This window comes from Colletotrichum orchidophilum (assembly GCF_001831195.1).
Source record: "Colletotrichum orchidophilum strain IMI 309357 chromosome Unknown Scaffold_103.1, whole genome shotgun sequence".
NCBI classification, from domain to species: domain Eukaryota; kingdom Fungi; phylum Ascomycota; class Sordariomycetes; order Glomerellales; family Glomerellaceae; genus Colletotrichum; species Colletotrichum orchidophilum.
Window position 1 is genome coordinate 101,676 of NW_019173059.1, and position 24,099 is coordinate 125,774.

Below are 24,099 nucleotides of genomic sequence, written 5' to 3' on the forward strand. Positions count from 1 at the left end.
ACAGCTTTAACCTACGCTTTTATCTGCTCCCACATACATGAAATGGCAAGCCATACCGTAATCGTTGATTTTGCCATGCTGATTAACATTAGTATGTGCGCTTTCCAGCGGCTATGCCAAAGGCGGACGGCAGGTCTCAGGAAATCTGGTCCAGAAGCATTTTTCCAAGACTCGACCAACTGCTAGTGGCGGGCGATTCATAGACCGTCTTTCTTTGCCGTCCCGCCCCGTCCACACTAACCAAGAAGACCCTCGCCCATCTGGCTTGTTTCGAGGGACCACTGTTGATTCCATTCCGTCTTTCAAGGCGTCCCAATGGCTCGGTCGGATGGTTCCACGGCTTGCTCATGACGATTTGGTGTCTCATACGGAGGCGCCGTATGCCTCGCAGAGACTGCATTCGGAATTTTCTACCGTTGAGTGGGATATGGTGTTGCTTCCGGCTCTGCTTTCAGCATTTGATAGTTGAGGTGACAAAACCATGGTGTTTCCCGTTTTCTCTTCAAACCGAGAGTGGCTTTTGTCCCATTTTCTCTCTTTGACACTCTTTCGCAAAGGGTTCAACGCTGTCGCTCATAAGCGCCCCCATGGTAAGTTTGGTGCAGATATATGTTGTGCTTATCGATTCTAATTGTCCTGTGGAATGTAGCCTCGAGGACCTGAGCGAAATCTGTCGTTGCTACCTGGGATACCATGAAGCCTACATGGCTCGATGAGCCTGTTGCTCAGCAAGGGGGCAGTTCCCGCAGATCCAGCGCCAGTCCTTTCACCGCCGACTACACGATCAGCCAGACCCTGCACGGCCAGTCACATTCGGAGTCTGGCCGCCTGAGCGTAGATGTGCCGCCGGATTTCATCAATCTCAATGCTATCGTGTCCTCGCAGGGCACATCGGCCAGCACGGAAGACTTTGCTCCGACACCCAAGAAGCAGATGCGTATAGATAATGAGGGGCCTTTTTCGCTCTTGTCGGGTCCGACACTTCCCTTGCCGAATCAGACTGTGCACAAGAGAGAAACAAGATGGATCAGCCGGCGATGGAGCGACATTATCACGTTTGGCAAGTTCGTAGGACCGGGATTCATGATTGCCGTTGCGTACAGTAGGTTTTTGAAAGAACCAAGTGTCGAGAGTGTATGCGAGACTGACGATTTCACGCAGTTGATCCCGGGAACTACGCCACTGATATCGCCGCCGGCGCTTCCTATCACTTTGACCTGCTATTCATCGTTCTATTGAGCAACATTGTTGCGATATTTCTTCAGGGTCTGGCGATCAAACTTGGGACAATTACAGGCCTTGACTTGGCGACCGCCTGCCGCGTCTTCCTCCCGAAATGGATGAATATCATCGCCTACGCACTCGCCGAGATCGCCATCATCGCGACTGATATGGCCGTGGTCATCGGCACCGCCATAGCTCTGCACCTCCTGATACCAAAGTTGCCTTTGATCGCTTGCGTCATCCTTACCATTGTGGATGTCGTCTTCATTGTCGTCTTTTACCGCCCCGACGGCTCTATGCGCGGTCTGCGATTGTTCGAAATTGGCGTCTGTTTCCTTGTCCTGGGAGTCGTTGTCTGCTTCTGCATCCAACTTTCGTTGATTGAGAACACGACTGTCGGTCAAGTATTCCGCGGATACCTTCCATCCAACTCCATCATCCAGACTCAGGGGTATGTGGAGAAGCCTCCTATGGTTCAATGACGTTGCTAACAAAGATGACAACAGACTGTACCAATCTTGTGGTATCCTAGGCGCAACAGTCATGCCTCACAGCCTCCACCTCGGCTCAGGCGTCGTTCAGTCCAGGCTCAAAGACTTTGACATGAAGGAGGGCAACCTCCAGGATCTGCCCCGTTTCGACACCATGACTACCGTCGACAGCGACCCCAAGGTATTCTATTTCCCCTCCATGGCCGCCATCAAGCACTGTATGAAGTTTTCCATCGCCGAGATCGTCATCACCCTCTTCGTCTTCGCCCTCTTTGTAAACTCGGCTATCCTCATCGTGGCAGGCTCCGCGCTCTACCAGGGCCAGACCTCTCTCGCCTCCGACATCTTTGGCATGCACGACCTGCTCGCCAACAGCATATCCTCCGCCGCAGGCATCATCTTCGCCTTTGCTCTGCTCCTCTCGGGCGTCTCCGCGGGCTTGGTATGCACTATCGCGGGCCAGCTCGCCAGCGAGGGTGCGCTTAACTGGCGTATGCGTCCGTGGCACCGGCGTCTCGCGACGCGGCTCATCAGCGTCATTCCGACCGTTGTCGTTGTTGCGGTCGCGGGGCAGTCCGGGCTCAGCAACGCGCTGACGGGTACGCAGGTGGTGCTGAGCACGGTGTTGCCCGTCATCACGGCGCCGCTCATTTACTTTACGTCGCTGAACAAGTACATGACTGTCGTACCGGGAGCGGCGAGCTACGGGTCTGACACGGGGGTCGTGCCCGCGCGCCGATTTAGTGCCGTGGGCGTCAAGATGGCGAATTCGTGGTGGATTACGGTGATTGCTGTGCTGCTTTGGTTGATGATTACGGTCATGAATGTGGCAAATTTGGTTTTGTTGGTGTTGAACGCCATCAATTGAGATTTCTGACGTTGAAGAAGGGTGGTGATGGGAGGGTACAACCACGTTTCAAACGTTTATGATTGACGACTTGATGAATTATTTGCTCATACATTCAGTAACATGATGTATGCATTGTACGAGATTGTTGAAGTGGTGATAGATTTAAATAGGGGCTATGTATGTAAGGCTGGCTGGTGTCTGGGATTATGAAGCTGCTTCAAGTCCCCTTTTCTTCGATTATGTTTCATTCAAAGCTTCAATGTGATACAATAATCCTCTTCATGGCTTGTTGCCTTAAACAAAGAGTTATCGCCAATTCGGCTATATTTTGAGTTACTGCGCCGCTGTAAGAACACCCAGCACGCGCAATACTTAATGAACGCTGGCGAGGAATAGAAAAGAAGAAATGAACGATTCGTAATCGACAAGCTCTTTAGGATAAAACGAGCTTCGATCCGTTTATAGTCTGCTTCTGTTGAACTCGAACGCGTCGAGAAAACATGAAAAGGATATTTGACACACCATACCGGCAGGCGGGTGTGTCAAAAATGATTTTGTCGCTGCCCCTTCGAGGATGGCATCAATGTCAAATCACCTCGTTCACAAGATCATACTCGGCGAATTTCCCGTAAGTTTTCCTTCCAATGCCATGGAAACTTAGATAGCGGGGGCGGACTTCCTCACTTTGGAGTATCAGGTGCTTCAGCTCAAGCCTTTCGACACGAGCAAAGTTTAATTTGTGATTGACTGAGATTACCAGATGAATGCATATAGTATGGGACATTAACCTGACGGGAAAAAAGATGGCGGACAACTTGGCTTCTTTTCACGAAGACCGACCCTTGAGCTCCTATGTTCTCCTCATTCTCCTACATTCATGGTCAAGCCAGTGAGAACAGGTCACAGTGATGGAGTGGATGGTGGTGTCTTGCTTTTTGGCTTCTGAGCCAAGGTGTAGAATTAATGCAGTTTTCAAACAGCTGAATCAATGTATAAGTACATGGTACGGAGTATCGACCTGAAAACCTATTTATTGTGTGACATTCTGCCTCACCACACTGGCTGTTTGACCGGAGCTGTAGTCAGTGCCAGTAGTCCTTGGCTGGAAAGAGTGACCAAGTCGTTGGTGGGCGGAAGCGGCCCAAACATTGATTGGGCGGTGGAAAGCATCTAGCAAGGCTTGGCCTGCCACCTCTCGAATGTTTCTTATTAATCTCTTCCACCAATCCAGAATTTTCTTCCCTCTGAGATTGTCTTCTCAACATACGCTTGATCTCCCGCAATGTCGCCATCTCTATTTGTCCTTTCAAGATTTCAATGTCTTCCTCGCATTATCGCAAGCGTCTTACGAGATAGATGCGATGTTGCATGCCCATGTGGCACTTTCAAAGTACCCTCTTCTTCTTATCCTTTCTTTGGCAGACTGAGATGAGGCGCAAACGCACTGGAGAAAGGGTGGCTTAATCCACTCCCCCCCTCGAAACAAAACATAGGTGGCTATCCGAGCTTCTCCGTCATCGCATCACCTGCATTCCTAGTCGCTAAACGGCTTGGTTCGGCTCAATGGTCTAGAGGTATGATTCTCGCTTTGGGTTCTTGGTTCCCCAAGTACACTCCTGCGAGAGGCCCCGGGTTCGATCCCCGGTTGAGCCCCATTCTTTTGCTTTTTGCGACTGTGGTCCATTTATCTATTTATCTGCCTTATCTGTACGTAGTTTTTTGCATTCTGAGGTCGGTTGCGATTCTGGTTCTAGTTGAAGCTGACGTCGTGGTGCATCGCGAGTTGTGTGTGTGCACTGTATATATGTATATATACATTGTATTCTTTGGTGAACACATGGGGTAGAAGTGAGTGAGTGCGCCCACGAGGTCACACCTGAAAGATTTCTACCATGTAAACTTGCATCTCGTCTGTGGCAATATTGACCCTGCAATGTGAGGATCAACAGGCGAGTCGAGATGAGCAGCGTTGCAGCGGACGAGGGAGGGCTTAGAGGCCCCATCCGAGCCAATTTCGAGCAATCTCGAGCTTACCCACCGGGTGATTGATTGATCCAACGTATGTTCTTCGCTCTTCAGTGGCCAGTGCCCGCTGACTATCGCTATGCTTTGGGGGGAAAGCAAACCCGATACCAGACGGCAGAACGGTGATCCAGACCAGGTAGCGCCTAGCGCCCCGGGCTGCCTCGATTTGCGTTGGACCCTTGTCCTGACTGAATCCGTTGAAATGACGGCATTCCGTCAGATTCTGTTTCTCTTCAACCACACGCACGCGGGCACACTAAGGCATCTCGTACACACATCTTGGGAACCCCCAGCATGCGAATGCGCCTGGATGACACCCTCCAAGGCAATCTGCCCGATTGAACGAATGCGATGACACGATGGGACGTGAATGGCTTAGGCAGCAGATATGGCAGAAGACGAGAGAACCTTGGCTTGCAGCTGCAAGTGAGCCAGCAGCCAGCGGCCGACCAGATGTGGGAGGTAAAAGCAGGGTTTCAGCATCCCGTCGACTACCCATCCTGTTCATCAAACTTTGGGCGGAATTGATACGAACTGGCGTACGAATCTCCGATGACGGATGAACTCTGAACTTTGACATTTAGCTGTGGGGGTAGTGATATATACCTATCTTTGGACGATGGAGAAGCGGCCTCGATAGATGGACAAGCTAGACTGACTCTCTGTACTCTGGACCATGAGATGTGTCCACAGAGTCTAAGTCCTGAGACTACAGGATAGCATCCGTAGTCTCTCCCATGTGTCAAGCTCAGGTGTCGGGTGGATAAGGTGCTCTCCAGAAGGGACTGGAGGAGTTATCGTGTGCTAAGCTCAGATACGTACCGCCGCTACTGGGCCCATGCATATCTTAGTGGGAAAACGTGCAGCTGCCATCCCTGCCAGAGACACCACACCAGACTTCAGACAATCTGGAACCTTACAGACAACTCCCCTGAGCAGAGTGTCCAAAGGGACGTTTGTGGTTCTTTGTTCCTACCACTTCAACAACATGGTGAGGGACAAGGCGGACAGCACAAGCGGGAAGCGGGAACGTCAAAGACTGGCGTTTGTCGTAACAAGAAGGACATAGTAATGGCGATAAATAAAAGAGGATCATCGACTAGTAATCCATACAGATACAGGCCATGTATCTGTTCCCCTCCCACCCCATTGATTGTCACTGCCTCAAGGCCAGGGAAGTCATGCAGCCCATTGGTTCCCACCTTGACCATGTTTGCCTTTAGCTGGAAGGTCCCGGCATGGCATCCTGGGAACCCAGCAGTCCCTTCCCCTTCGTTGCCCACCTCACCGCCCGCTCCATCATGCCTCCAGCACGGGGGATTAAGGTACCTACCTACCTACTCTACTCCATACCTACCTTACTCTGTAGTCTGTACAGGGTACTAGGTACGGACAGAGCTCCTTTTGCCAAGCCCAACGCGTGACTGCCTGCCATGCTATGCTGTGCTATGCTGTGCTGAGACGAGTCGAGACCATTCAGTGAGGCCTGGGGTGGGCGTCTATTTCTATCTCGAGACCCCGGCCTTTTCCCACCTCATCGTGGATGGTCTTTTTTTGACTTTCTTGCTTCTCACATAGACTGCCCTGCTACCCCCTTCGTCCCAACTACATCTTTCCAGCATTCATCGCCGCTGACTAGCTCATCGCCGCAATCGCCTACCCTCGCATACAACGGATACGATAGCTATCAGCTCTTACACGCCCTCCTTCGAAATCAGTCATCATGCCTGGAGTTCGTGAGTCTGCCCTTGCCCTCTTCTCCAATCCTCCCTGGTATCTTCTGCGAAAGCTGCGAAGAAGCTACCAAAGATTCCTCCACACGCATCATGTTGCCCGAGGCAGCGACGCGACGAAACCAAGAGTGCCAAGAAAATCACTAACACGCCATCTTCCCAACCAGCCATCGACGCCCTGGACAACCTCAAGTCCAAGTTCAAGGCCATCTTCAAGAAGAAGGACGAGAAGAAGGCCGAGGCCAAGCCTGCTGCCACTCCCGCCGCGACAACCACCACGCCCGCGGCCACTGAACCTACCAAGACCGAAGCTGCCCCTGCTGCGGCCCCGGCGAGTACGTTTTGTCTTCTTCTTCTTTTCCTCTCAACAACCAAAACCCCTACCAGGTTCTCGCCTTGATATGCTGTTACTAACGACAAAAATAGCCGAGCCCGCTGCTCCTGCTCCCGCTCCCGCTGCTGAGCCGGCCAAGGCCCCCCAGGCCGAGGTCGAGGCCAAGAAGGACGATGCTCCTGCTACTACCGAGCCCGCCAAGGCTGCAGAGGCTGGTAGGTCCCCAGTATGGCAAAATAAAGGATGGAGGCATCAATGACTGACACGCCCTCGAACAGCTCCCGCAGCGCCCGCAACTCCTGCCGTAGCCGCCGAGGCCCCCAAAGCCCCTGAGCCCGCCACCGAGCCCGCGAAGACGGAGGAGACTCCCGCAGCTACCACCCCGGCCGCGGCCCCGGCTGCGGAGACCGCGCCCGCGCCCGCGCCCGCTCCCGCTGCCGCTGCCGCTACCCCCACCGAGGTTGCCAAGCCCGAGGAGAAGAAGGAGGAGGCCACTGCCACCGCCTAGATTGCGCCGTTGGATTTCGGCCCCGATGACTGGCTGTGGGTTCACAAGATTAACGGGCTCAAGGAAGATTGAACTTGACCATGGGCCACGAACTTGGTTGAAGGAGAGGAGAGCGATCCAAGCGATGTGACCCGTAGCGTTGCAGCAGCTCAAACCGCCGTCCACTACGACGAAACACTCAGTCACAGGAGGGGAAGAGCGGCACATGATTGGGGGTTTAGATGGTTTTCTTGCTTTAGACCATTGGTCTATTCATGTTTATTTGCTTACTTTTCGGATACCCATTACTCGAGTAGTTGAATCGAGCGTACCTTACTTATACTGATATGGTATCTTGCGTCTTTCCCTCCTCTCATCTACGGACCTTATGTATTGACGCCTCAGTTCTGCTCCTACACTGCACATAACCGTAGCAACTTCAGCGGTTTATCTAAGGGCAGGTAAAAGTAGGCGAATCCGTTGGTCTCATACAGCCACTTACCGGCTCGCTTCGTGGCCCTCGTTTCCTTTTTTCGGTTCCTTTTTTGGCTCCTCCTACACCTATGCATCTGAACAGAATTGCGGCTCAGCTTGAGCCAGAGCCAGTCAGGGGGTATCCATCTCACATCACGCATGTAATCCTCTTCGGTCTTCTCACTTCGCCCACGGCGCCTTTGTCAACGTAATTTGCGCATCAGCCGTCCCCTGCCGAGCCTGCTGCGCGCCTGGAGGCATAGGCATCATACCCGTCGGAGGCGCCCGCGCCGAAGCTGCGGATGACGGCGGCGGCGCTTGCCGCGAGTAGGGGATACCGATAGCAGCACCGGGGGGAGGCATGCGACCCGGGGCAGCAGCAGCAGCAGAAGCAGCAGCAGCAGCGCCGCCGCCGCCGCCCGCTATTGCCCACGGTGCGGCTGTGCCTGCGCCACCCTGAGGCGGGGGAGGCGCCGTCGTCGTCGCTGGGTAGTTGTACGAGGGCTGGTTCGCGGCGTGAACGGACTGGGAGACGGGTTCGGCGTTTGGGTCCTGGTCCCAAGAGAAGAGGGAGCCAAATGTAAAGTGCTGGACGACGGGGAATTTTTGGAGGACTTCTGCGTTGAACATTTTGAGCATGCCCTGGAAGACATTTGCAAAGTCAGCCGCTTCTTTCTCGCCCGCCTTATTAAACACTTGCACCTCGTACAAAAGAGATTGGCGAAACTCACCTTGTTGATTTTCCCCCAGCCGTCCTTGACGCCAGAAACGTCAAAGAGGATGGGGCTGTGCTCCCAAAAGGGGCCCTTTTTGACGTCGTTTATGAAGCCGACGGCGGAGAAGTACATGTTCTCGCCGCGCTGGTCCTCCACGACGGCGGGCTTGACAATGTCTCCCGTCTTGGGCGCGCCGCGGACGGAGCCCTCTGTCGGCATCGGGTCGGCGTCCGATGACACGGGCGCCGTGAGCTGGGCGGAGCCAAAGATGTAGGGGAGAAAGGAGTGGTCGTCGAGGCCCCATACGCCGTGGGAGCCTGCGGGCTCGAGGGTGTATGTGAGAATCAGGCGGCGGACGACGCGGAGGTAGGGTTCGATGACGCCGAGGACGATGGTGCGGTCTAGGGCGGCTGTGTCAGTCGGCGCAGCGGGTTGGCCATTTTCTGCGGTGGTGGTGGTGGTGGTGGTGTCGTCGGCGAAGTAGGAGAGTTTGTAGAGCGAGCCGAGGAAGGCGAGGAAGGAGAGCTCGTGGCCCGTTCCGTAGTCTAGGCGCTGCGAGGAGCCAAAGGAGCCGAGGAGGTAGGCTAGGAGCTCGGAGGCGGGTGGCTCGGAGGACGGGGTTGTGGGAAAGGCGAGGACGGCGTCGGGGATGTGTTTGAAGAGCAGGGCGGGGGCACGTTCGGCGAGGAGCTCGTGCCACTTGCGGAAGGAGACGTTGCCGAAGCGGCGGGGGCCCGGGTCCGGGGGCGCGAGGTCGATGAGGGCTTCTGCGGCGGCGAGGAGGTTCTGGAGGCGGGCGATGGAGGGCGGGAGGCCGCGTTCGGGGGTGGAGGGGACGGAGGAGAGGGGGAAGGTCGTGGAGGGACCGGTTGGGCGGGTGGGGTTGCGGCGCGGGCAGAGAGAGCGGTTGAGTTGGAGGAGGAAGAGGAGGATGTCGCGGTAGGCTGTGGTTGTGAGGAACGTTGCGAGGTCGGTGCCGGTGTTGATGCGCTTGGTGGGGGTTTGGAAGCTGCGCGGGGTCTTTGGGAGGGGCGCGATGGCGGGGACGGACGGTCTTTGGGGTGGTGTTGTTGACGATGGTGGTGATGGTTTTGGAGGATCCATTGCGGCTCGTATGTGTGTGTGCGTGTGTGTATACACGTGTGTTGGGACGAAAGGGCTGAGAAGGTACCTCGAGATGCTGGATTGGTTGCCGGTATGTGTGGATTTGGAGGTTTGGTAGCTGCAGGTGGCACTCATAGCTCAGATAGCTCTCAGCGTTCCTAGGTAGGTCGTGTTTGAGGATGGAGGGGCGGAGTGACGACACAGCGCCGGGCCTTAGTCAGCAGCCTCAACACAGGGGTGTTCAACGCGGGAGATGGTCCCGCTTCAAGCTTATTTCCTTCTGGTTGAACTATCCCACCTGTTACGTTCAATTGACTTTCGGCTCGAGGCAGACTTTTGAACGTGTCGAAGAAAGTCAGTCTTTCTCAATACATTTGCGAGACCAAGTCCGAGGCTGTGTATCAAATGTATTAATTACGTCTATGCCAAGTTTCTATCCAAATCTCGGTCTGTCTGAGCGCCCTCTATGGCCTCTCCGACATGGACTAATTGTATGTACCTCTGGTTGGGCTCTTTGGTACAGGGGGGAAAAGGTAAACCTTGATGACAGGAAACTCGAAAATTACAACGGCTCTCGTTTCGAGAAGCCATCTATTAGATCAGAGGCCGCGCGGTCCCGGATTTCTTCCTGCACCAAGGCTGAACGTTTGAAAGTGCGAGTTCCTTGGGTTGAGCTTGCTGGTGTGTATGGGTAGACTCTACCCTTCTTTCGTTTCCTCTATTTCAGTTTGTCACTCACAAACTGTTTAATCTGGTCGCCATAGATGCTCGGATATTGTAAATGAGCAACAGGGTCGTTACCGTTGCAGCAGAACGGATCCGCAGAATCGCAAAATGATTTAATATTGCCTCCATTGGGGCATTGAAATCCTTGGGGTCGTGGTGCAAACTGGCCAACGTTAGTAGACTACTCAGTACCAACATCGTTGTGTCAGCTTACACCTTGGGTTTTGCAAGTCCCAACCTCGTAGGGAAATCCGGCGACGTAGCGTGGGTCGCCCATGAAGATGGCTGCTTTAACTGCTCCGAGTGCCTCGTTGGAGATGAGAACGTTGACGTCCTTGACCCCTTCGTTGCTGTCTCCTCCTCCGCAGTATGCGTTGTCTATAATTTGAGCTCCCTGGTTTCCGATCAGACCTTGCGCTGCCTTTATTGTCCATTTTCACACGTACCTGAGAAAATCCCAGCATGACAATCTTCGTCTTGGGGCATTTCTTATTGAAATCATTCACGGCCGTGGCAACAGCCGCGGTCCCATTCTTCACCGAGTCCGCGTAGCTGATGCCCTGACAGTCCGACGAGCCGCCGCATGCGGGATAGTTGATGGCCTCGTTCGTAGCGCCCTGATTTGCCTTGGTGAGGTCGTCGACGATGCCGGCCGCGGAACCAAAACCCGGCGGCGCCGTTGTCTCTCGCGCCCCAAAGATGTGGATTGGCGGGCAGTCTTTGTTGTCTTGTCTTTGCTGAAGTTGCTGAAGTACATGAGGTGAGGCCAGGGCCTGGCCGAAAAGGACCGCAATTCCTATGCTGAAACGCATCTTGGGCTACGGCGCCGTTCGTCGATAGGGGGTCGTGAGGAATCGACTTGAAAGGCAATCGACATTAAGTCAGTCTCGTTATTAAGACAAAAAGCTGGCATAAGTAGCGCAGAAAGCGAAAACGAAATTAATGACAGCAAATGTAGTCTCGCCGAATACAAATTACCAGCCGCGATGGAATTTTTCTTTACACTCGAATTTCAAAAGCCTGCTTTGAATATTACTTGATCCAGTAGACCGTTGCTTCCGGCAGACGAAATTTATCTGGTCATCCACGGGCGAACCCATTGCCCGATACCTCGACACCCACACGGAAAGACGGCCTCGTCTTCCTTGCTCTTCACGTCAAAGTCTGGCCAAGGACCGAGTAGAGACGAAACGGACGCGGTCGCCACCATAGCCAAGAAGCTCCGACGCTACATGGCGGCATGAAGCTCTGGCTCCAGGAAGCTGAGGGCGGGAACGGGACGTGTCGCAGCTTTGAGACGAAGAAAAGGCTGTGCTTCCTTGCTGAGCCGCATTATGCACGATCAACGCAATTTTTTCCAAGAAGAGAAAAAAGCCACTTCCACTTCAGCTGAAAAAGACCGATGAACGAGTGAGAGGTGCAGAAAAAGATCAGCATCCGACAGGTGGGTGTGAAACGCGGTGGAGTTTAATAGTGATTGGGTCGGAACACGTCGTCATTTGACATGGACCTCCATGCTCGACGAGTCTGTGTGCTGGTTGAAGAGAGTGGTCTTCTTCGCCTGTACGCTTCGAAGTGGTGTGAGGGTAAGGGTTTGTCTTTGCCTTGATGCTGGCTGCTTTCGCCTCGTCGGGCTACCTTAAACCATCCGCGAACCTATCGCAGAAGCTAAATCTCGAGAAGCCCTTCCATGTCGGACCACTGCGTTTGAGCTAGACTCATGGCATTTTGCATTAAGTCGATTCCAAGGCAATAGACATTAGGTAGGTATTGATAAGAAAACAGCTCATAATGATAAGGGTTGAATGCACTGGCAAGCCTTGATCTCTTGGTCGTGAACCACGTCGATGACAGACAGATAGAAGAAGATCGCTAGAAACACTCATACTACGTATGCGGAACTTTGACGCCCCATCTGAGGATCGTCGAATCACGATATCCTCCTGCATTGCAAGATGGAATGAAGAAATTTCGATCAACATTGCGAGAGAGGTCTCGAAAGAGGGAGCGTTTGACCATCTAGACCCAGTGAAGTACGGGGATGGGAAAGCATGTGAACTTCGGTTGGAGGGCCCAGTCATCCAAAATAGGAGGAAAGCCTCCGAAACCGAACTCGGTTGCCATGGCCATTTGGCTGCTTCTGCATTTTGTCGCGAGCACAAAACGTCAAGATGGTGTTGAACGTGATGGGCAGTATGATCGCCTCTATCCTACATCTCGAGACCCCTTCTGCTGACTCAGCCGGAAGGAGGGGCGTTTGCCGGCCCCGCCTCCGGGCACTAGCACCGTGAACCCTGCGTTAGTGCGCGCTTTGTTCGGAAGGCATGATGAGCGCGCTCCTGTTCGCGATATTGGTAGCTGCTGCATTCACGTCATTGGACGAACGACTGGCTGTTGACAATGAGACGCCAAGATTTTTGAACCTCGATCGCGGCTACGTCGCTTTGCTCCAGAGCACGTTTTTCAATTCAACGCCTCCTAAATCATCATCGGAACTCCCGATCGAAAGACGGCGATGCCGGTAGCCACCAGACAGCGACCTGGTCGGCAGGCGAACAGTCGAGCTGCGAATGACAATGAGAAGGCTTTGCCGACCAGCAGCGATGGGTCTCCGGCGGAAACCCGGCGCAGCAAGCGTCTCGGTCACGTTGATGTGGAAGACATTAGGGATTTCGAGGCCATACGAGTGAAGAGAAGGCGAAGAAGTCGAAGGGATGTGGAGGAGGAAGAAGAAGAAGCAGAAGAAGCAGCAGCAGCAGAAGAAGAAGAAAATCAAGGCAGCGACGGAGAACACGGTCAAGGCGAGGAAGATGAAGCCACAGATGATACTGGTGAAAGCATAGCTACCCCTGTGGTACCAGATGTACCGATTGGACAACCAGTAAGCCAAGCCAGCGTCAACTCCGGTCGTCTACGAAGCTGACAATTTCCCCTGCAGACTGCTAAAAAACGAGGCCGGCCGCGAAAGACACATGGCAATCTCCGGGTAGATACATTACGTAAAGAAGCAACGAATACCCTTCGTACGAATGCTCGCCGCGGTGAAGAAGCGCAGACGACCCAAGATTCCGGTCGACCTACGACGACGAAAGCGACAAAAGCGACTAAGGGCTTAGCCGAGCCCAGCATTTCCCAATCAACAGCAAACCTGGATGACGAGGACGAACCTGCCGCCTCTGCAGAGGCCGGGGCGGACATTTATGAAGTTCCTCCAAGTCCACCTAGAGGATCTGCACGAGCAGTTGATCGTTCCGACTTGTCACAGGAAGACGTTGAAGCTTCCGATTCACGGGCTACCTCACGCACCTCTGACACCGGCGATGGACTGTTTGTTGAGCAAGAGGTTGAGAGCACAGATGAGGATGAGGATGAGGAGCAACTATACAACGATCCGACCATGGTTGAATTGCCACCTTCTGCACAAGCTGGGGAAGATGATGCCGCCAGGGGTGATACCGACTCCGAAATGGAGCCACAGTCCAGGGAGGCAACTGAGCAGATTCGTCGTTTGGTCGGTGACATGAGCCCATCAACTCCGGGCTCCTTCCCGGAGGTCGATTACGCATACCCGGACGATTATTTTATCTTCCATAAGCCCGAAGATGAAGATCGATTGACCGCGGCGCCAATCAAGTCACACTCGCTCAAGAGCATCAAAGAGCTGATGCACGGAGTTGGTTGGACGCGTTCTCGTGATGGAAGAGCAGTTGACCTTACAACTGGGCCAGCGCAAATGTCGCAGAGAATCCAGCCTCTATGGGATCACATTCAAGCACTCAACCACTTCTGGGACGGAGCACCTCGCGCGCCCCTGTTCAATCAACAAACTGACTACTTGCATTCAGAAGACGTGGTTGCGGTTGATGCCAGGCTGACTATCAAAGAAGTCGACATACTTGTACACGACACGGCCATGAAAGCGAAGAAGCCCAGCCGCGGCGAAGAATCAGACATGCCGCCCCCACGCTTCGTCAAGGAGCTGTCCGAAAAGATCATTCCTTTACTTGTAGTAACCCTTGGAAACGTATTCCGCAAGGGCACTGAGCATGATAAATCACATTATGCTGGACGATTCACGAAGCCAATGTTGCAAATGATGCACAGAGTGGTTGCTTGGATTGAGAAGTTGTACTATGGTATGCTCTCCAATCTGTCGAGGAGGAGGCAGAAGGAGCAGCTGCTATCAAAGAGGCTCAGTCGAGAGAAGCTCGGCGAGTATCTACGAGGCTTCAAGCTAGAGTTGGACGAGACCTGGGTCAAAACCAACCAGGCGATCCAGCGGCAACGATTTTACGAGGAGAGGTGGCTTGAGAGGAAGAGGAAGGAAGAGCTAGAGCGGCACGAGTACGAAGAGACAAGGCGGCGACAACGGGAGTTTTGCGACAGACGACTGGAGGAGCGGATTGCTGCCGAGAAGGCACGAAGACAGGCGAGCTCTCCACAGCAAAGCAGACATGAGAGACAGCAAGCCGTGCCAGTCAGTCGCTATTCGAGGACAAGGCGAGGACCCGCGGACGCTGAACCAAGCAGGCCGTGGCCGGAAGCAGATGCCAAGTGGCTTCTGCAGACATTGACCGCGAGGCCAAACTCAGATTCTGAAGCGCTCGCGACGATGCTTAAACGCAGCGAAGATGATGTCAGGGCCATGATCAGACTGCTTAAGGAAAGCGCCAGAACTCATGCAGCGTCGAGGGGTAAAGAGGTTCCGGCTTTTGCAGCGGTATAAGCTGGAAAATGCAGCTTGTTGGGATATGTTAGCTGCGAGTTTATTGTTTAGAGGATACCCCCGTGTTCATATCAAGCGTCTCATTATCAGTACTTCGAGCAAATGATATAGCTTCAATTTACCAAAATCCATCGTCTCTGCACGCAGGGTTTCGCCTACTATTGCATGCTTGCTCGGCGGTGATGACTCGGAATCAGCATTTCAGAGATTCCAATTATTACCAAACCGCGTCGTCTATGCGGTCGCAGCAGGCGCAGAGCATGATTTATGCCTCAATTTCCGGACACGACAGCAATAACATGATACTTAGCCACTGCTGAAGATTTGGGTCATCGAGAGACGATATCACGGTACGACGTGAAAATGACGCCGGATCGGCCCTCACAGTGAAGGGTCGTCCTCTTAGTACAGAATAAAAACTATGGCATCATCCGGAAACGGCATAGGTGAGCCGTCAAAGTGTACGGATAGTCTGTGTGTGCCGATTCTTCTTCTTCCCACGTGGCCCCTGATCGATGCCACCTGTTCGTGTCATGGACTGACGGTAAGAAATGGACCACAGGGCGGAAAACAATGACCAAGAGGAAAGGTGAGAAAAGGGGGCCCTAAGCTCTGGAACCTCTTTGGTTGCGGCGGCGGCCAGAACACGCGCAAAAACATCTGCCGAAGATTTTGGCTTTCGAGGGGGGGCTTACACGACACGTCGGCGACGACGCCGTAACCCCCGTTGGTTTAGGTGATGAGAGTTGACTGGGGTGCGCTGGCCGTGGGGCCTTCGGCAGATGGTTTTTGGGAGGAAACATTTGGAAGAGTGGGAGACGAAGGATGAGGGTTGGTCCCTGGAGGGTTTGGTGATGTCTTACGGGCGGGGGTTGGAGGGTCTGTCGACAACCCTCTCGCTCCCTCTTTCTCGTCCTCCATATAGCGAGGTAAATCATGATTGTACGGGGTCAAGCAATGGCAGATCGAGAGATTTAGTTTGTGTGATCGTGAGAGCGAGCGTCGCCTGAATTACTTGGAGCGGACTAGAGGTGCGCTTAGCTAGAGACAAGACAGGAGAGTATACATGGCCTAGCTTGCCGACCTTCCAGACGCGGGTCTGAGCGCAACACATTCTCAGAGTCAGGCTCGGTATAGCAATCTATTCTACGGATACGTATCTGTATAAACTGGCGACTTTTCACACAAAAGGTAGCTTAGGGTAGCATTTAGGGCGGGCGGCGCACAAGCGTGTGGTTCTTTTGGCCTTCGACACGTGAGATGGAAGGCTCCAGGACTACCGGTAGACGGCGGTCCCTTTGAAGTTTGGGGTCGGCCGATTGGGGCGATCAGCACCATTTGGCCAGATCACTTGCCGAAGAAACTGAATCTCGAGGCTTCTTGGTTTGACCCGGTTTGAGTCATTAGGGTAGACTACGGTCAGTTCTTGTCCAGTCTGAAATCAATTAGGTAAAGCCAGGCGGTAAAATTTCCCGATTGCGGTTTGGGTTTCCATTCCTCTCTCTTGGGTTATTCCCGGGGTGAATGGGCCTAATCGTCGCGGGCTGGACTTTCCCATTTCAGTAGGAGGCGTTAAAAACAAACGTGGGCGACACGAAGAGAAGAAGCAACATAACATCAAGCTCATGTGCTGTAACATAACCGCGTCTCCTGTGTTCGTACCCTCCCTCGGCTAACCTGCCCTGACCGCGGTTGAGTGATGCAGGTGCGGGGAACCCTTGAGTTGTCAGTGAGGCAGATGTCCGGGGCGGGAGCGGCTATGCGGCGCACGGGGGAGCAGGTTCCCAAGAGTGAGAGAGATCAGGCAGGAGAGAACAGAGGAGAGGGAAGGAACACTTCGGAGGCGGAGCATGAATGGCCGCCGAGGCCGAAGCTGCGGTTTAGTCATTCGAATCGGTACTTACCATGGCATGGCAAAACGTAAGGACCCGGCGCCTGTTTTCTCTTCGGGGCCGAAACCATTTGAGCCTCGTCCCCGGTACCAATCACGCCTCGTCCCAAGCGACGCTGCGTCAGGGCCGGGGCTCCGGAAGGGTGACCAACTTTGGGGGCTGATCCATGGAGCCCGTGGAGCCAGAGTTGTCTTGGAATCCTCTGTACGGGACTTGGGATGGACGTCGGGCTAGAGAGTCGGCAGATCAAAGTCGAATCGAAGCCGAACTTGGCTGTTTCTGAGTCTCTGACTGCTATGACGAGTAATTACCTGATGAAGCAGCATTTTCCCCTCTTCGCCTTCTTCGGCGAAGTCGGCGAGCCAAAAGGGTGAGACACGTTGACAAAGGGAACTACTATGTTTATGAATGGTCGGTGTCATCTCTGGCAGACCGAGGGTTAGTGAACAAAGGAGTGTCGACATGAGGAATCGACCCGTCAAGACTCAGGGAGGACCTAGGTGTGAGACTCTGGGTACTTGAAACAGCAGCCAAGAGTGAGAGTGAGAATGAGACGGATAGTGAGACAGATGGAGAGTGAGTGTGAGCGTGAGATTGGGACTGGAGTGAGTGAGCGACTGAGCGTGAGAGCAAAAGTGAGCGCATTTACAACTGCCGTGCCCCCCACCAGATGCCATGGCCATGCCATGCCTGTTTCCAGCGTCCCACGGGGCCCCTCCCCCGCAGATAAGGTACCCCAACGGTGGGTCGGCGCGCCGCCCGGTGTCCTCCGCAGCTTACCGCCGTTACGATGCTGTAGCCGACGAGATGCCATGAGGAGGGCAGAGGGCGTCGAGAACATGGAGCCTGGAGAACAAGCGGCTCCATCTTCCCGTTTCTGCATGGCTCCTTTGCTTTCTCTTCCGCCTTCGATTTGTCTGCCTCTCTCGAGTCTCGCGGGGTAGCTTCCCATGCAGCAGCAGCAACCACATACCCACATCATGCGACTATAGCCAAGCTTCGGATATCCCGAGTTGCCACGGTCTGTCTCGATCAAGCTCGTATTCTCGCGTTCAGCACCGAGCAGAAGGCGAGTGCCCGCTGTGGGGACGACGCCTTTTGACGCAGAAGGTCTGAAAATGCATCTGCCGAAGATTCCATCAGTCATATCAACCTCCAACATCCCGACCAAGGTGTCCACCACCCCTCCATCACCCCCATCCGGGATGGGGACTGGCTTTGTTTTGGCTGCAGTCGTCCTGGCGCAGACTTTACGTTTGGTGTCCGTGTCCTGCCAACACGAGCGTTGACGTTGACGCGCTTCGAAAGGCAGGATGGCACTTCAGTCGATCTGTCTCGCTGCGACCCCGATGGACGAGGACATGATGGCACAAGCTGCCGTCACTCGCAGGCTACCGCATCCCCACCCGGCTCGGTCCCTTCGGCAGCGGTCAGCGCCCCTCAATCTCATGGACGACGGGACAGAGGCTGGGAGCCTTGGAATCAGGTCCCCCCCATCTTCTACAGGCTATCCGTGCTACCCCAGTATCTCTCATGGCCCTTGGCTGGAGTCCTTCGCGCGCAATGGAAGCTGAACATGCTGTGCCACGCACACCAGAACGCCCTGCCGGTGTCATTCTGCGAGCCTCTAAGTGGCCACCGCAATCTGCGGTACCTGATACCCGAACTAGCGTCAACGAGCTGCTGCGTAAGGTGTGGCATTCCATTCGCTCTCATATTCTCTCGTTCATGACGTAAACATTGGGCCTTCGACCTGTAAGAAGTACCTCTTGAATCTTGACTCCTCGGGTCGGCTGGAGGCGATTTGATGGCTGCTTGTTCCCACGCTACGCCACGGCCTACGGTCAAGGCCACGGCTACGGCTTTGGGAACAGACGCCGGCTCTTTGGGTTGTCTCTGCTGATGTTTGGCTTCTCTTTGCCTTGTCTTGGACGCTTGGACTCCTGGTCTCTTGTTGGACCGGACGACTCGCTCCATCTTCAAACGGCCAGACGGCCAGCCGACCAGCCGACGACCCGTCCACCAACTACTGTTTTAGCACACAATTCCACTCCACTACATTCGGTCATCAGTGTACGGATGATGGTCAACATGAAGCTTCGTCTTCTGAACTCGCGTCGCTCCGGGACGCCGACCGGTTGGTGAAGTCTTAGTCAAGGTCACCCCGAACCGCACCTCGTCGGCTCTCGCCTCGACCATCATTCCGTGTGCTCGTGTTCTTCCAGCCTCTTCCGTGCGGGTTTATCTCGCACCTGTGACACCTTACTCAGGCTCGTCGCCAATTTTCCACATTGTCCACTTCGGATCCGCCAGTCCCCCAACCCATATCCCAGAAGCGCAACACCCTTGCGAATTCTAACTTTATTCTGTTCCCGCCCTCTTGTCTCATCTCGCACAAGACTCAGCGTCGAATTCCAACGCTCACCCCTGGGCCATGGAGACTATTCGTATACTAGACAGAGGACCTCGTCAAGGGTTGGAAACTTTCCTAGTCATCCTCTGAATCCTCTTCCCCCCCCTCCGTCTACTCTCCGAGCTTCGTCCTACCTTGCAGCCCGCGGTGCCGTCTCGTCTTGGCTACATGGCTGCGGTGCCCATAGATCGCCGAGAAGTACACCAATACTTGCCGGCCTGCCGTTCCAAAAAGGACACGCGAAAAGCTAAGCGCATCTGCCATCTCGAGGTGACGCCTGTCCTGCTCCACCCCACCGAGGCACAGTCGTAGCTGCACGTCGACCACACGCCATGCCGCCTCGCATACCTCTTCCTGTATGACCCATAGGATCCTGTCGATACATCCCAACATAGAAACCTGGTAAATTGCACTTCGGTTCCTGACCCGGGAATTCCATCTGACGCCCGGCTACATTTACCTGGATCCACCCGCGTGGTGTTTTGTTTCTTAATCTTCTTCTACCAAGGACACGACCGTCACCACCATCTCTCTTCCCCATTTCTATATTCGACGGCCAAGATACGCCTCGTGACAACACAACCTCCGTCAAGATGCACGGCATTACAGAAACGATACTAGAAACATTTGCACAGCACTGGCTCTCAATAGGCCTGTCACTTATTGTGGCCTGGCTGGTGAAGAACCGCTACAACAATGGCCTCAATAAGTACCCAGGACCGTTCCTAGCCTCATTAACAGACTGGTGGCGCTTCTTCGATGTGAAGGGTTACCGTCCAGAGGTTACACATCAAAAGTTGCACGCAAAATATGGCGACGTTGTCCGACTCGGCCCCAACACTCTCTCTTTTGCCGACCCTGCTGCTCTCAAGAGCATCTACGGCCTGAACAAGGGCTTTGTAAAGGTAGATTTCGTATATTGTTTACTCGATACCCTACGGTAGCTGACAGTCTCAGTCCGACTTTTATATTGTTCAACAGTCTATTGCAAATGGCTTCAGGCTCCAGTCCCTTTTCAGCTCGACAGACAATGACTTCCACTCTCAGTTCCGCCGCTGCGTCAACTCGGCCTTCTCCATGTCGGCCTTGGTGCAGTACGAACCCTTTGTCGACAACACCACGAAGCTTTTCCTTTCCCAGACGGAGAAGCTGTTTGCCGGAAACCCTGAAGGATGTGATTTCACCACGTGGTTGCAGTTTTACGCATTCGACGTCATTGGAGAAATCACATATAGCAAACGTCACGGGTTCATTGAGAAGAACGAGGACATTGATGGTATTGTGGCCTACTTGAGCAAGCTATTCCTCTACGTCGCACCGGTAAGTAGTTACCTCGCTGTGAACTGGCTCGAGGCACCCGTCTAACACGTCCACCAGGTTGGCCAAATCCCCTTCCTCGACCTCCTGCTCCTCAAGAACCCAATCTACCTGAAGCTTTCCCAGTGGGGTTTCGTCGACTCCACCTTCCCCGTCGCCCGCTTCGCCCGCGACCGCATGGCCGAGCGTCTCCCCGAGCTCGACGGCAAGGAACCCCTCCTCCCCGTCACCTCGGGCAAGAAGCTCGCCGAGCAACCCGACCTGCTCTCCAAGTTCCTGGCCGCGCGCGAGGCCCGCCCCGACTTCATGTCGGACGTCCTCGTGCAGACCATGGCCGTCAGCATGGCCTTTGCCGGCTCCGAGACGACCGCCATCAGTCTGGCTGCCGTATTCTACTACCTTCTCCGGACCCCGACGGCGCTGGCGCGTTTACGTGAGGAGCTCGATACCTTTGCGCGGGAGGGCGGCTTCAGCGATAGCGAGACGGGGCTGGTGACGTGGGCCGAGAGCCAGAAGCTCGTGTACCTCGACGCCTGCATCAAGGAGGCCTTCCGCATGCACCCGGCCGCCGGTCTGCCCCTGGAGCGCATCGTTCCGGATCAGGGCGCCGAGATTGCGGGCCACTTTGTCAAGGGCGGCACGATTGTGGGATGCAGCGCGTGGATCATCCACCGACGACCGGAGATTTGGGGCGACGACGTGGACACGTTCCGCCCCGAGCGCTGGCTGCCGGAGGAGGGCAAGGACGCCGAGGCCGAGGAGAAGAGGATCAAGGAGATGAATGGTCACATGTTCCAGTTTGGCATGGGCAGCCGGACGTGTATCGGGAAGAACATTAGCCTGTTGGAGATTTACAAGGTGATACCGAGTCTGCTGAGGAGGTTTGACGTAAGTTTTCTTTTTCACTACGTTGATGTAACGAGTACATCCATGCTAACAAGAAGCAGATTTCCTTCAAGGACCCGAGCCAAGAGTGGCAGCTTGTGAACGCGTGGTTCGTCAAGCAGAACAACTTCCAGGCCAAGTTTTATAGGAGGGATATCGTTACTAGGGAGGGGGTTAATGAAAAGGTTGAGTCATAGCGAGACTCCAAGGGGTTGCTGAATACGGGCCGTGTTACGAGATTGACGACATGGATGAATACTATATAAGCAAATGAATCAAAGATTGTGTCTATGCATTGTATTTCTGACGGGTATCTTGGTCTGCGTCATCTCGTGATGAGATCTACAGGAGACAGACCTCGGCAGCAGGTCTTGCTCTTTTATGAGGACAAGTTAGTGAACCTCAACTTCCCGCCAAGTACAACTCTCTATATCATTTTGTATCTCAAAGGCTCCTCCTCCTCCTTGTGTAATGTGATTTGCGACAGGATATCTTGCGGCAACAGGCATATATACGTACAAGTCTAGTACAAACAAACAGAAGAACCCCCCCCCCCCCCCCCGTCCACTCACGCCCACTCAAACTCATTCTTCAACCCCTCAACGCCGCTCTCGTCCTCCGGGTCCAGGAACCCGGCGATCCTTCCCTTGGGATCCCACACCTTTCGGACCTCCATCAGCCTCTTGCCCTGCTCCTCGCCCCAGAACTTGGTGCGGCGGTACCGGAAGTCGGCGTCGCCCAGGTACGACCCGGCAGCGTGCCTCTCGATGCCGGCCATGACGTCGCCCACCCACTCCTGGCACCGCTCGTCGTCCTCGGCGTCCGGGTAGATTGTGTAGAGGGCAAAGTAGTGGTCTGATTGCATGCTGAGTGCCATGTCGGGCATGGTCGTCTTTGCGGCGGTGCCGTTGGTCGTCGAGAGGGGTGAGGAGAGGGAGGAGGAGGAGGTCTCGCCGGCGATCTGCTGCAGGCGGCGAGAGCACGGGTTCATTGAATAGTAGAGGGCATAGGACTGCGGGGTGGGCAGCTGGGTAAAGGCCCTTTTGAGGACCGCGGGTACGTCGGCGTCGTTGGCGACGTAGGCGTTTTCTGCAATGTAGCGGTGCGCGGGCGGGTTGGCGCCGTCCTGCTCGAGGTACTGCTGCGGGAGGGAGGTGGGCGTGGCGAAGACGGTGGCGAGGGGACGGGGTGGGTGGGAGGAGTGCAGGGGGATCAGGGCTTCCGGGTTGGGGGAGACGGAGAGGAAGTTTGCCATGATTTGCGGGGTGGTTTGGCCGGATGGTGTGAGGGCTAGGAGGACGATTTCGAGTTCCGGGGAGGCTTTTGGGCAGACCTGTGATTTTTTTGGTGTTAGTGATTGTGTTTCTGGGAGTTGTTGATAGGGGTTCATTGATGGGGGGGGGGGGGGGGGGGTTACCTTGATCACCCGGTTCAGAATCTCCTCGAAGCGGGGGGGGGGGGGGGGGGGGGGGTTGGGGGGGGGGGGGGGGGGGGTGTGGGGGGGGGGGGGGGGGGGGTGGGGGGGGGGGGGGGGGGGGGAGGGCGTTACCTTGATCACCCAGTTCAGAATCTCCTCGAAGCGGTCGAGGGGGTAAAAGTAGAGGGACTGGAACATGCCCGTTAGGGGGCGGGTGCGGAGATGGAAGCGGGTGACGATGGCAGGGAAGCCTGATGTAAATGGTTAGCCGGACATGTCTCTCTCTCTCTTTCGGTGTTTCGGGGGCCTAGGCACGGGGGGAGACGGGAGGTACATACCCGGTCCGGCGCCGCGCGCGGCCCAAAAGAGGTCGGCGTTCTCCGTCTCGGAGCACCGGAGCTCCCGCGCGTCAGCAGTAACGACATCAATGGCGACGATATTCTCGCACGCCCAGCCCCAGTTCTACAAAATTTTTTGTCAGCTTTACCGTCTTCTGAGGATATACACACATGTCAAGAAAACTTTTCCGCCTCTTTTTTTTGAGACCAACACGCACGCACCTTGCAATTCCACCCCATGCCGCCCTGCAACAAGAACCCGCCGAGCCCGACATCAGGACAGTGACCGCCGGGAAACCACCTCCCCATCCCCTCGACACTATCGTCCCCGGGCCCCCCAATCTGGCCCGCCAAAAACGTATTCACCTCCCTCCCCGTCCTCGCCGGCGCAACGCTCACGACGCCCGTCTTGGCATCGTACGCGATGCCCTCCTCGTTGCCACTCCTGGCGACGCCGTTGCCGAACCCGCCGAGGTCGATCAGGAGCGCCTCGTCGCGGACGGACCAGACGGCCCACGAGTGGCCTCCCGACCGGATGCTCACGCGCCACCCCTTTTCGTTTGCAAGCTGTACGGCCTCGACGACGTGGGATTTGCGCGTGGCCTGGACGACGGCCGCGGGGCGCCGGGAAAAGTCGCGGCGGGCGTTGAAGACGCGGCCCCAGACGGCGGTGGAGTACTCTGAGAAGGGGGTATCCTCGGCGTAGAGGATGGGCAGCGGCGTGGCTGGCGTCGGTGATGTTGAGGATTGTTGTTGCTGTTGCTGCTGCTCCTGCTGCATCTTTGCGAGTCGAGGGATCCTCATTGAGACGACTTTCCGGGGGGAAGAAAGCAGGATTTGCGATTTGGGATATTAGAAGATGAGGGTCTCGCAGATCGGAAGAGGCCTGAGTTCAGACCGGACCGGATATTTCCACCCTGGTTGAAAGAAGGTGGCGATTGTCTAAT

At 54.9% G+C, this 24,099-nt stretch overlaps 7 protein-coding genes across 7 annotated transcripts; 4 read left to right on the forward strand and 3 right to left on the reverse strand.

Annotated features, from left to right (window-relative positions):
* Positions 1-693: 693 nt before the first annotated feature.
* CORC01_10436 (metal ion transporter metal ion transporter) lies at positions 694-2,583 on the forward strand (the record flags this gene model as incomplete). Its single annotated transcript, XM_022622064.1, has 3 exons — positions 694-1,102; positions 1,162-1,675; positions 1,731-2,583. 3 exons carry the CDS (start codon positions 694-696, stop codon positions 2,581-2,583), a joined length of 1,776 nt encoding a protein of 591 aa, XP_022471439.1.
* Positions 2,584-6,313: 3,730 nt separating this feature from the next.
* CORC01_10437 (uncharacterized protein) lies at positions 6,314-7,165 on the forward strand (the record flags this gene model as incomplete). The annotated part of the gene is made up of 4 exons (XM_022622065.1): positions 6,314-6,326; positions 6,491-6,658; positions 6,750-6,872; positions 6,936-7,165. The coding sequence occupies 4 exons, from the start codon at positions 6,314-6,316 to the stop codon at positions 7,163-7,165; spliced, it is 534 nt and encodes a 177-aa protein (XP_022471440.1).
* A 633-nt stretch (positions 7,166-7,798) lies between these two features.
* CORC01_10438 (phosphotyrosyl phosphate activator protein) lies at positions 7,799-9,438 on the reverse strand (the record flags this gene model as incomplete). Its single annotated transcript, XM_022622066.1, has 2 exons — positions 7,799-8,260; positions 8,350-9,438. 2 exons carry the CDS (start codon positions 9,436-9,438, stop codon positions 7,799-7,801), a joined length of 1,551 nt encoding a protein of 516 aa, XP_022471441.1.
* Positions 9,439-10,156: 718 nt separating this feature from the next.
* Positions 10,157-10,976, reverse strand: CORC01_10439 (cutinase; the record flags this gene model as incomplete). The annotated part of the gene is made up of 3 exons (XM_022622067.1): positions 10,157-10,327; positions 10,379-10,558; positions 10,611-10,976. The coding sequence occupies 3 exons, from the start codon at positions 10,974-10,976 to the stop codon at positions 10,157-10,159; spliced, it is 717 nt and encodes a 238-aa protein (XP_022471442.1).
* A 1,703-nt stretch (positions 10,977-12,679) lies between these two features.
* On the forward strand, positions 12,680-14,890 carry CORC01_10440 (uncharacterized protein; the record flags this gene model as incomplete). Its single annotated transcript, XM_022622068.1, has 2 exons — positions 12,680-13,045; positions 13,103-14,890. The coding sequence occupies 2 exons, from the start codon at positions 12,680-12,682 to the stop codon at positions 14,888-14,890; spliced, it is 2,154 nt and encodes a 717-aa protein (XP_022471443.1).
* A 4,898-nt stretch (positions 14,891-19,788) lies between these two features.
* On the forward strand, positions 19,789-21,594 carry CORC01_10441 (cytochrome P450; the record flags this gene model as incomplete). Its single annotated transcript, XM_022622069.1, has 4 exons — positions 19,789-20,100; positions 20,147-20,515; positions 20,573-21,400; positions 21,460-21,594. The coding sequence occupies 4 exons, from the start codon at positions 19,789-19,791 to the stop codon at positions 21,592-21,594; spliced, it is 1,644 nt and encodes a 547-aa protein (XP_022471444.1).
* Positions 21,595-21,965: 371 nt separating this feature from the next.
* On the reverse strand, positions 21,966-23,932 carry CORC01_10442 (uncharacterized protein; the record flags this gene model as incomplete). The annotated part of the gene is made up of 4 exons (XM_022622070.1): positions 21,966-22,730; positions 22,947-23,065; positions 23,153-23,276; positions 23,375-23,932. 4 exons carry the CDS (start codon positions 23,930-23,932, stop codon positions 21,966-21,968), a joined length of 1,566 nt encoding a protein of 521 aa, XP_022471445.1.
* Positions 23,933-24,099: the final 167 nt, after the last annotated feature.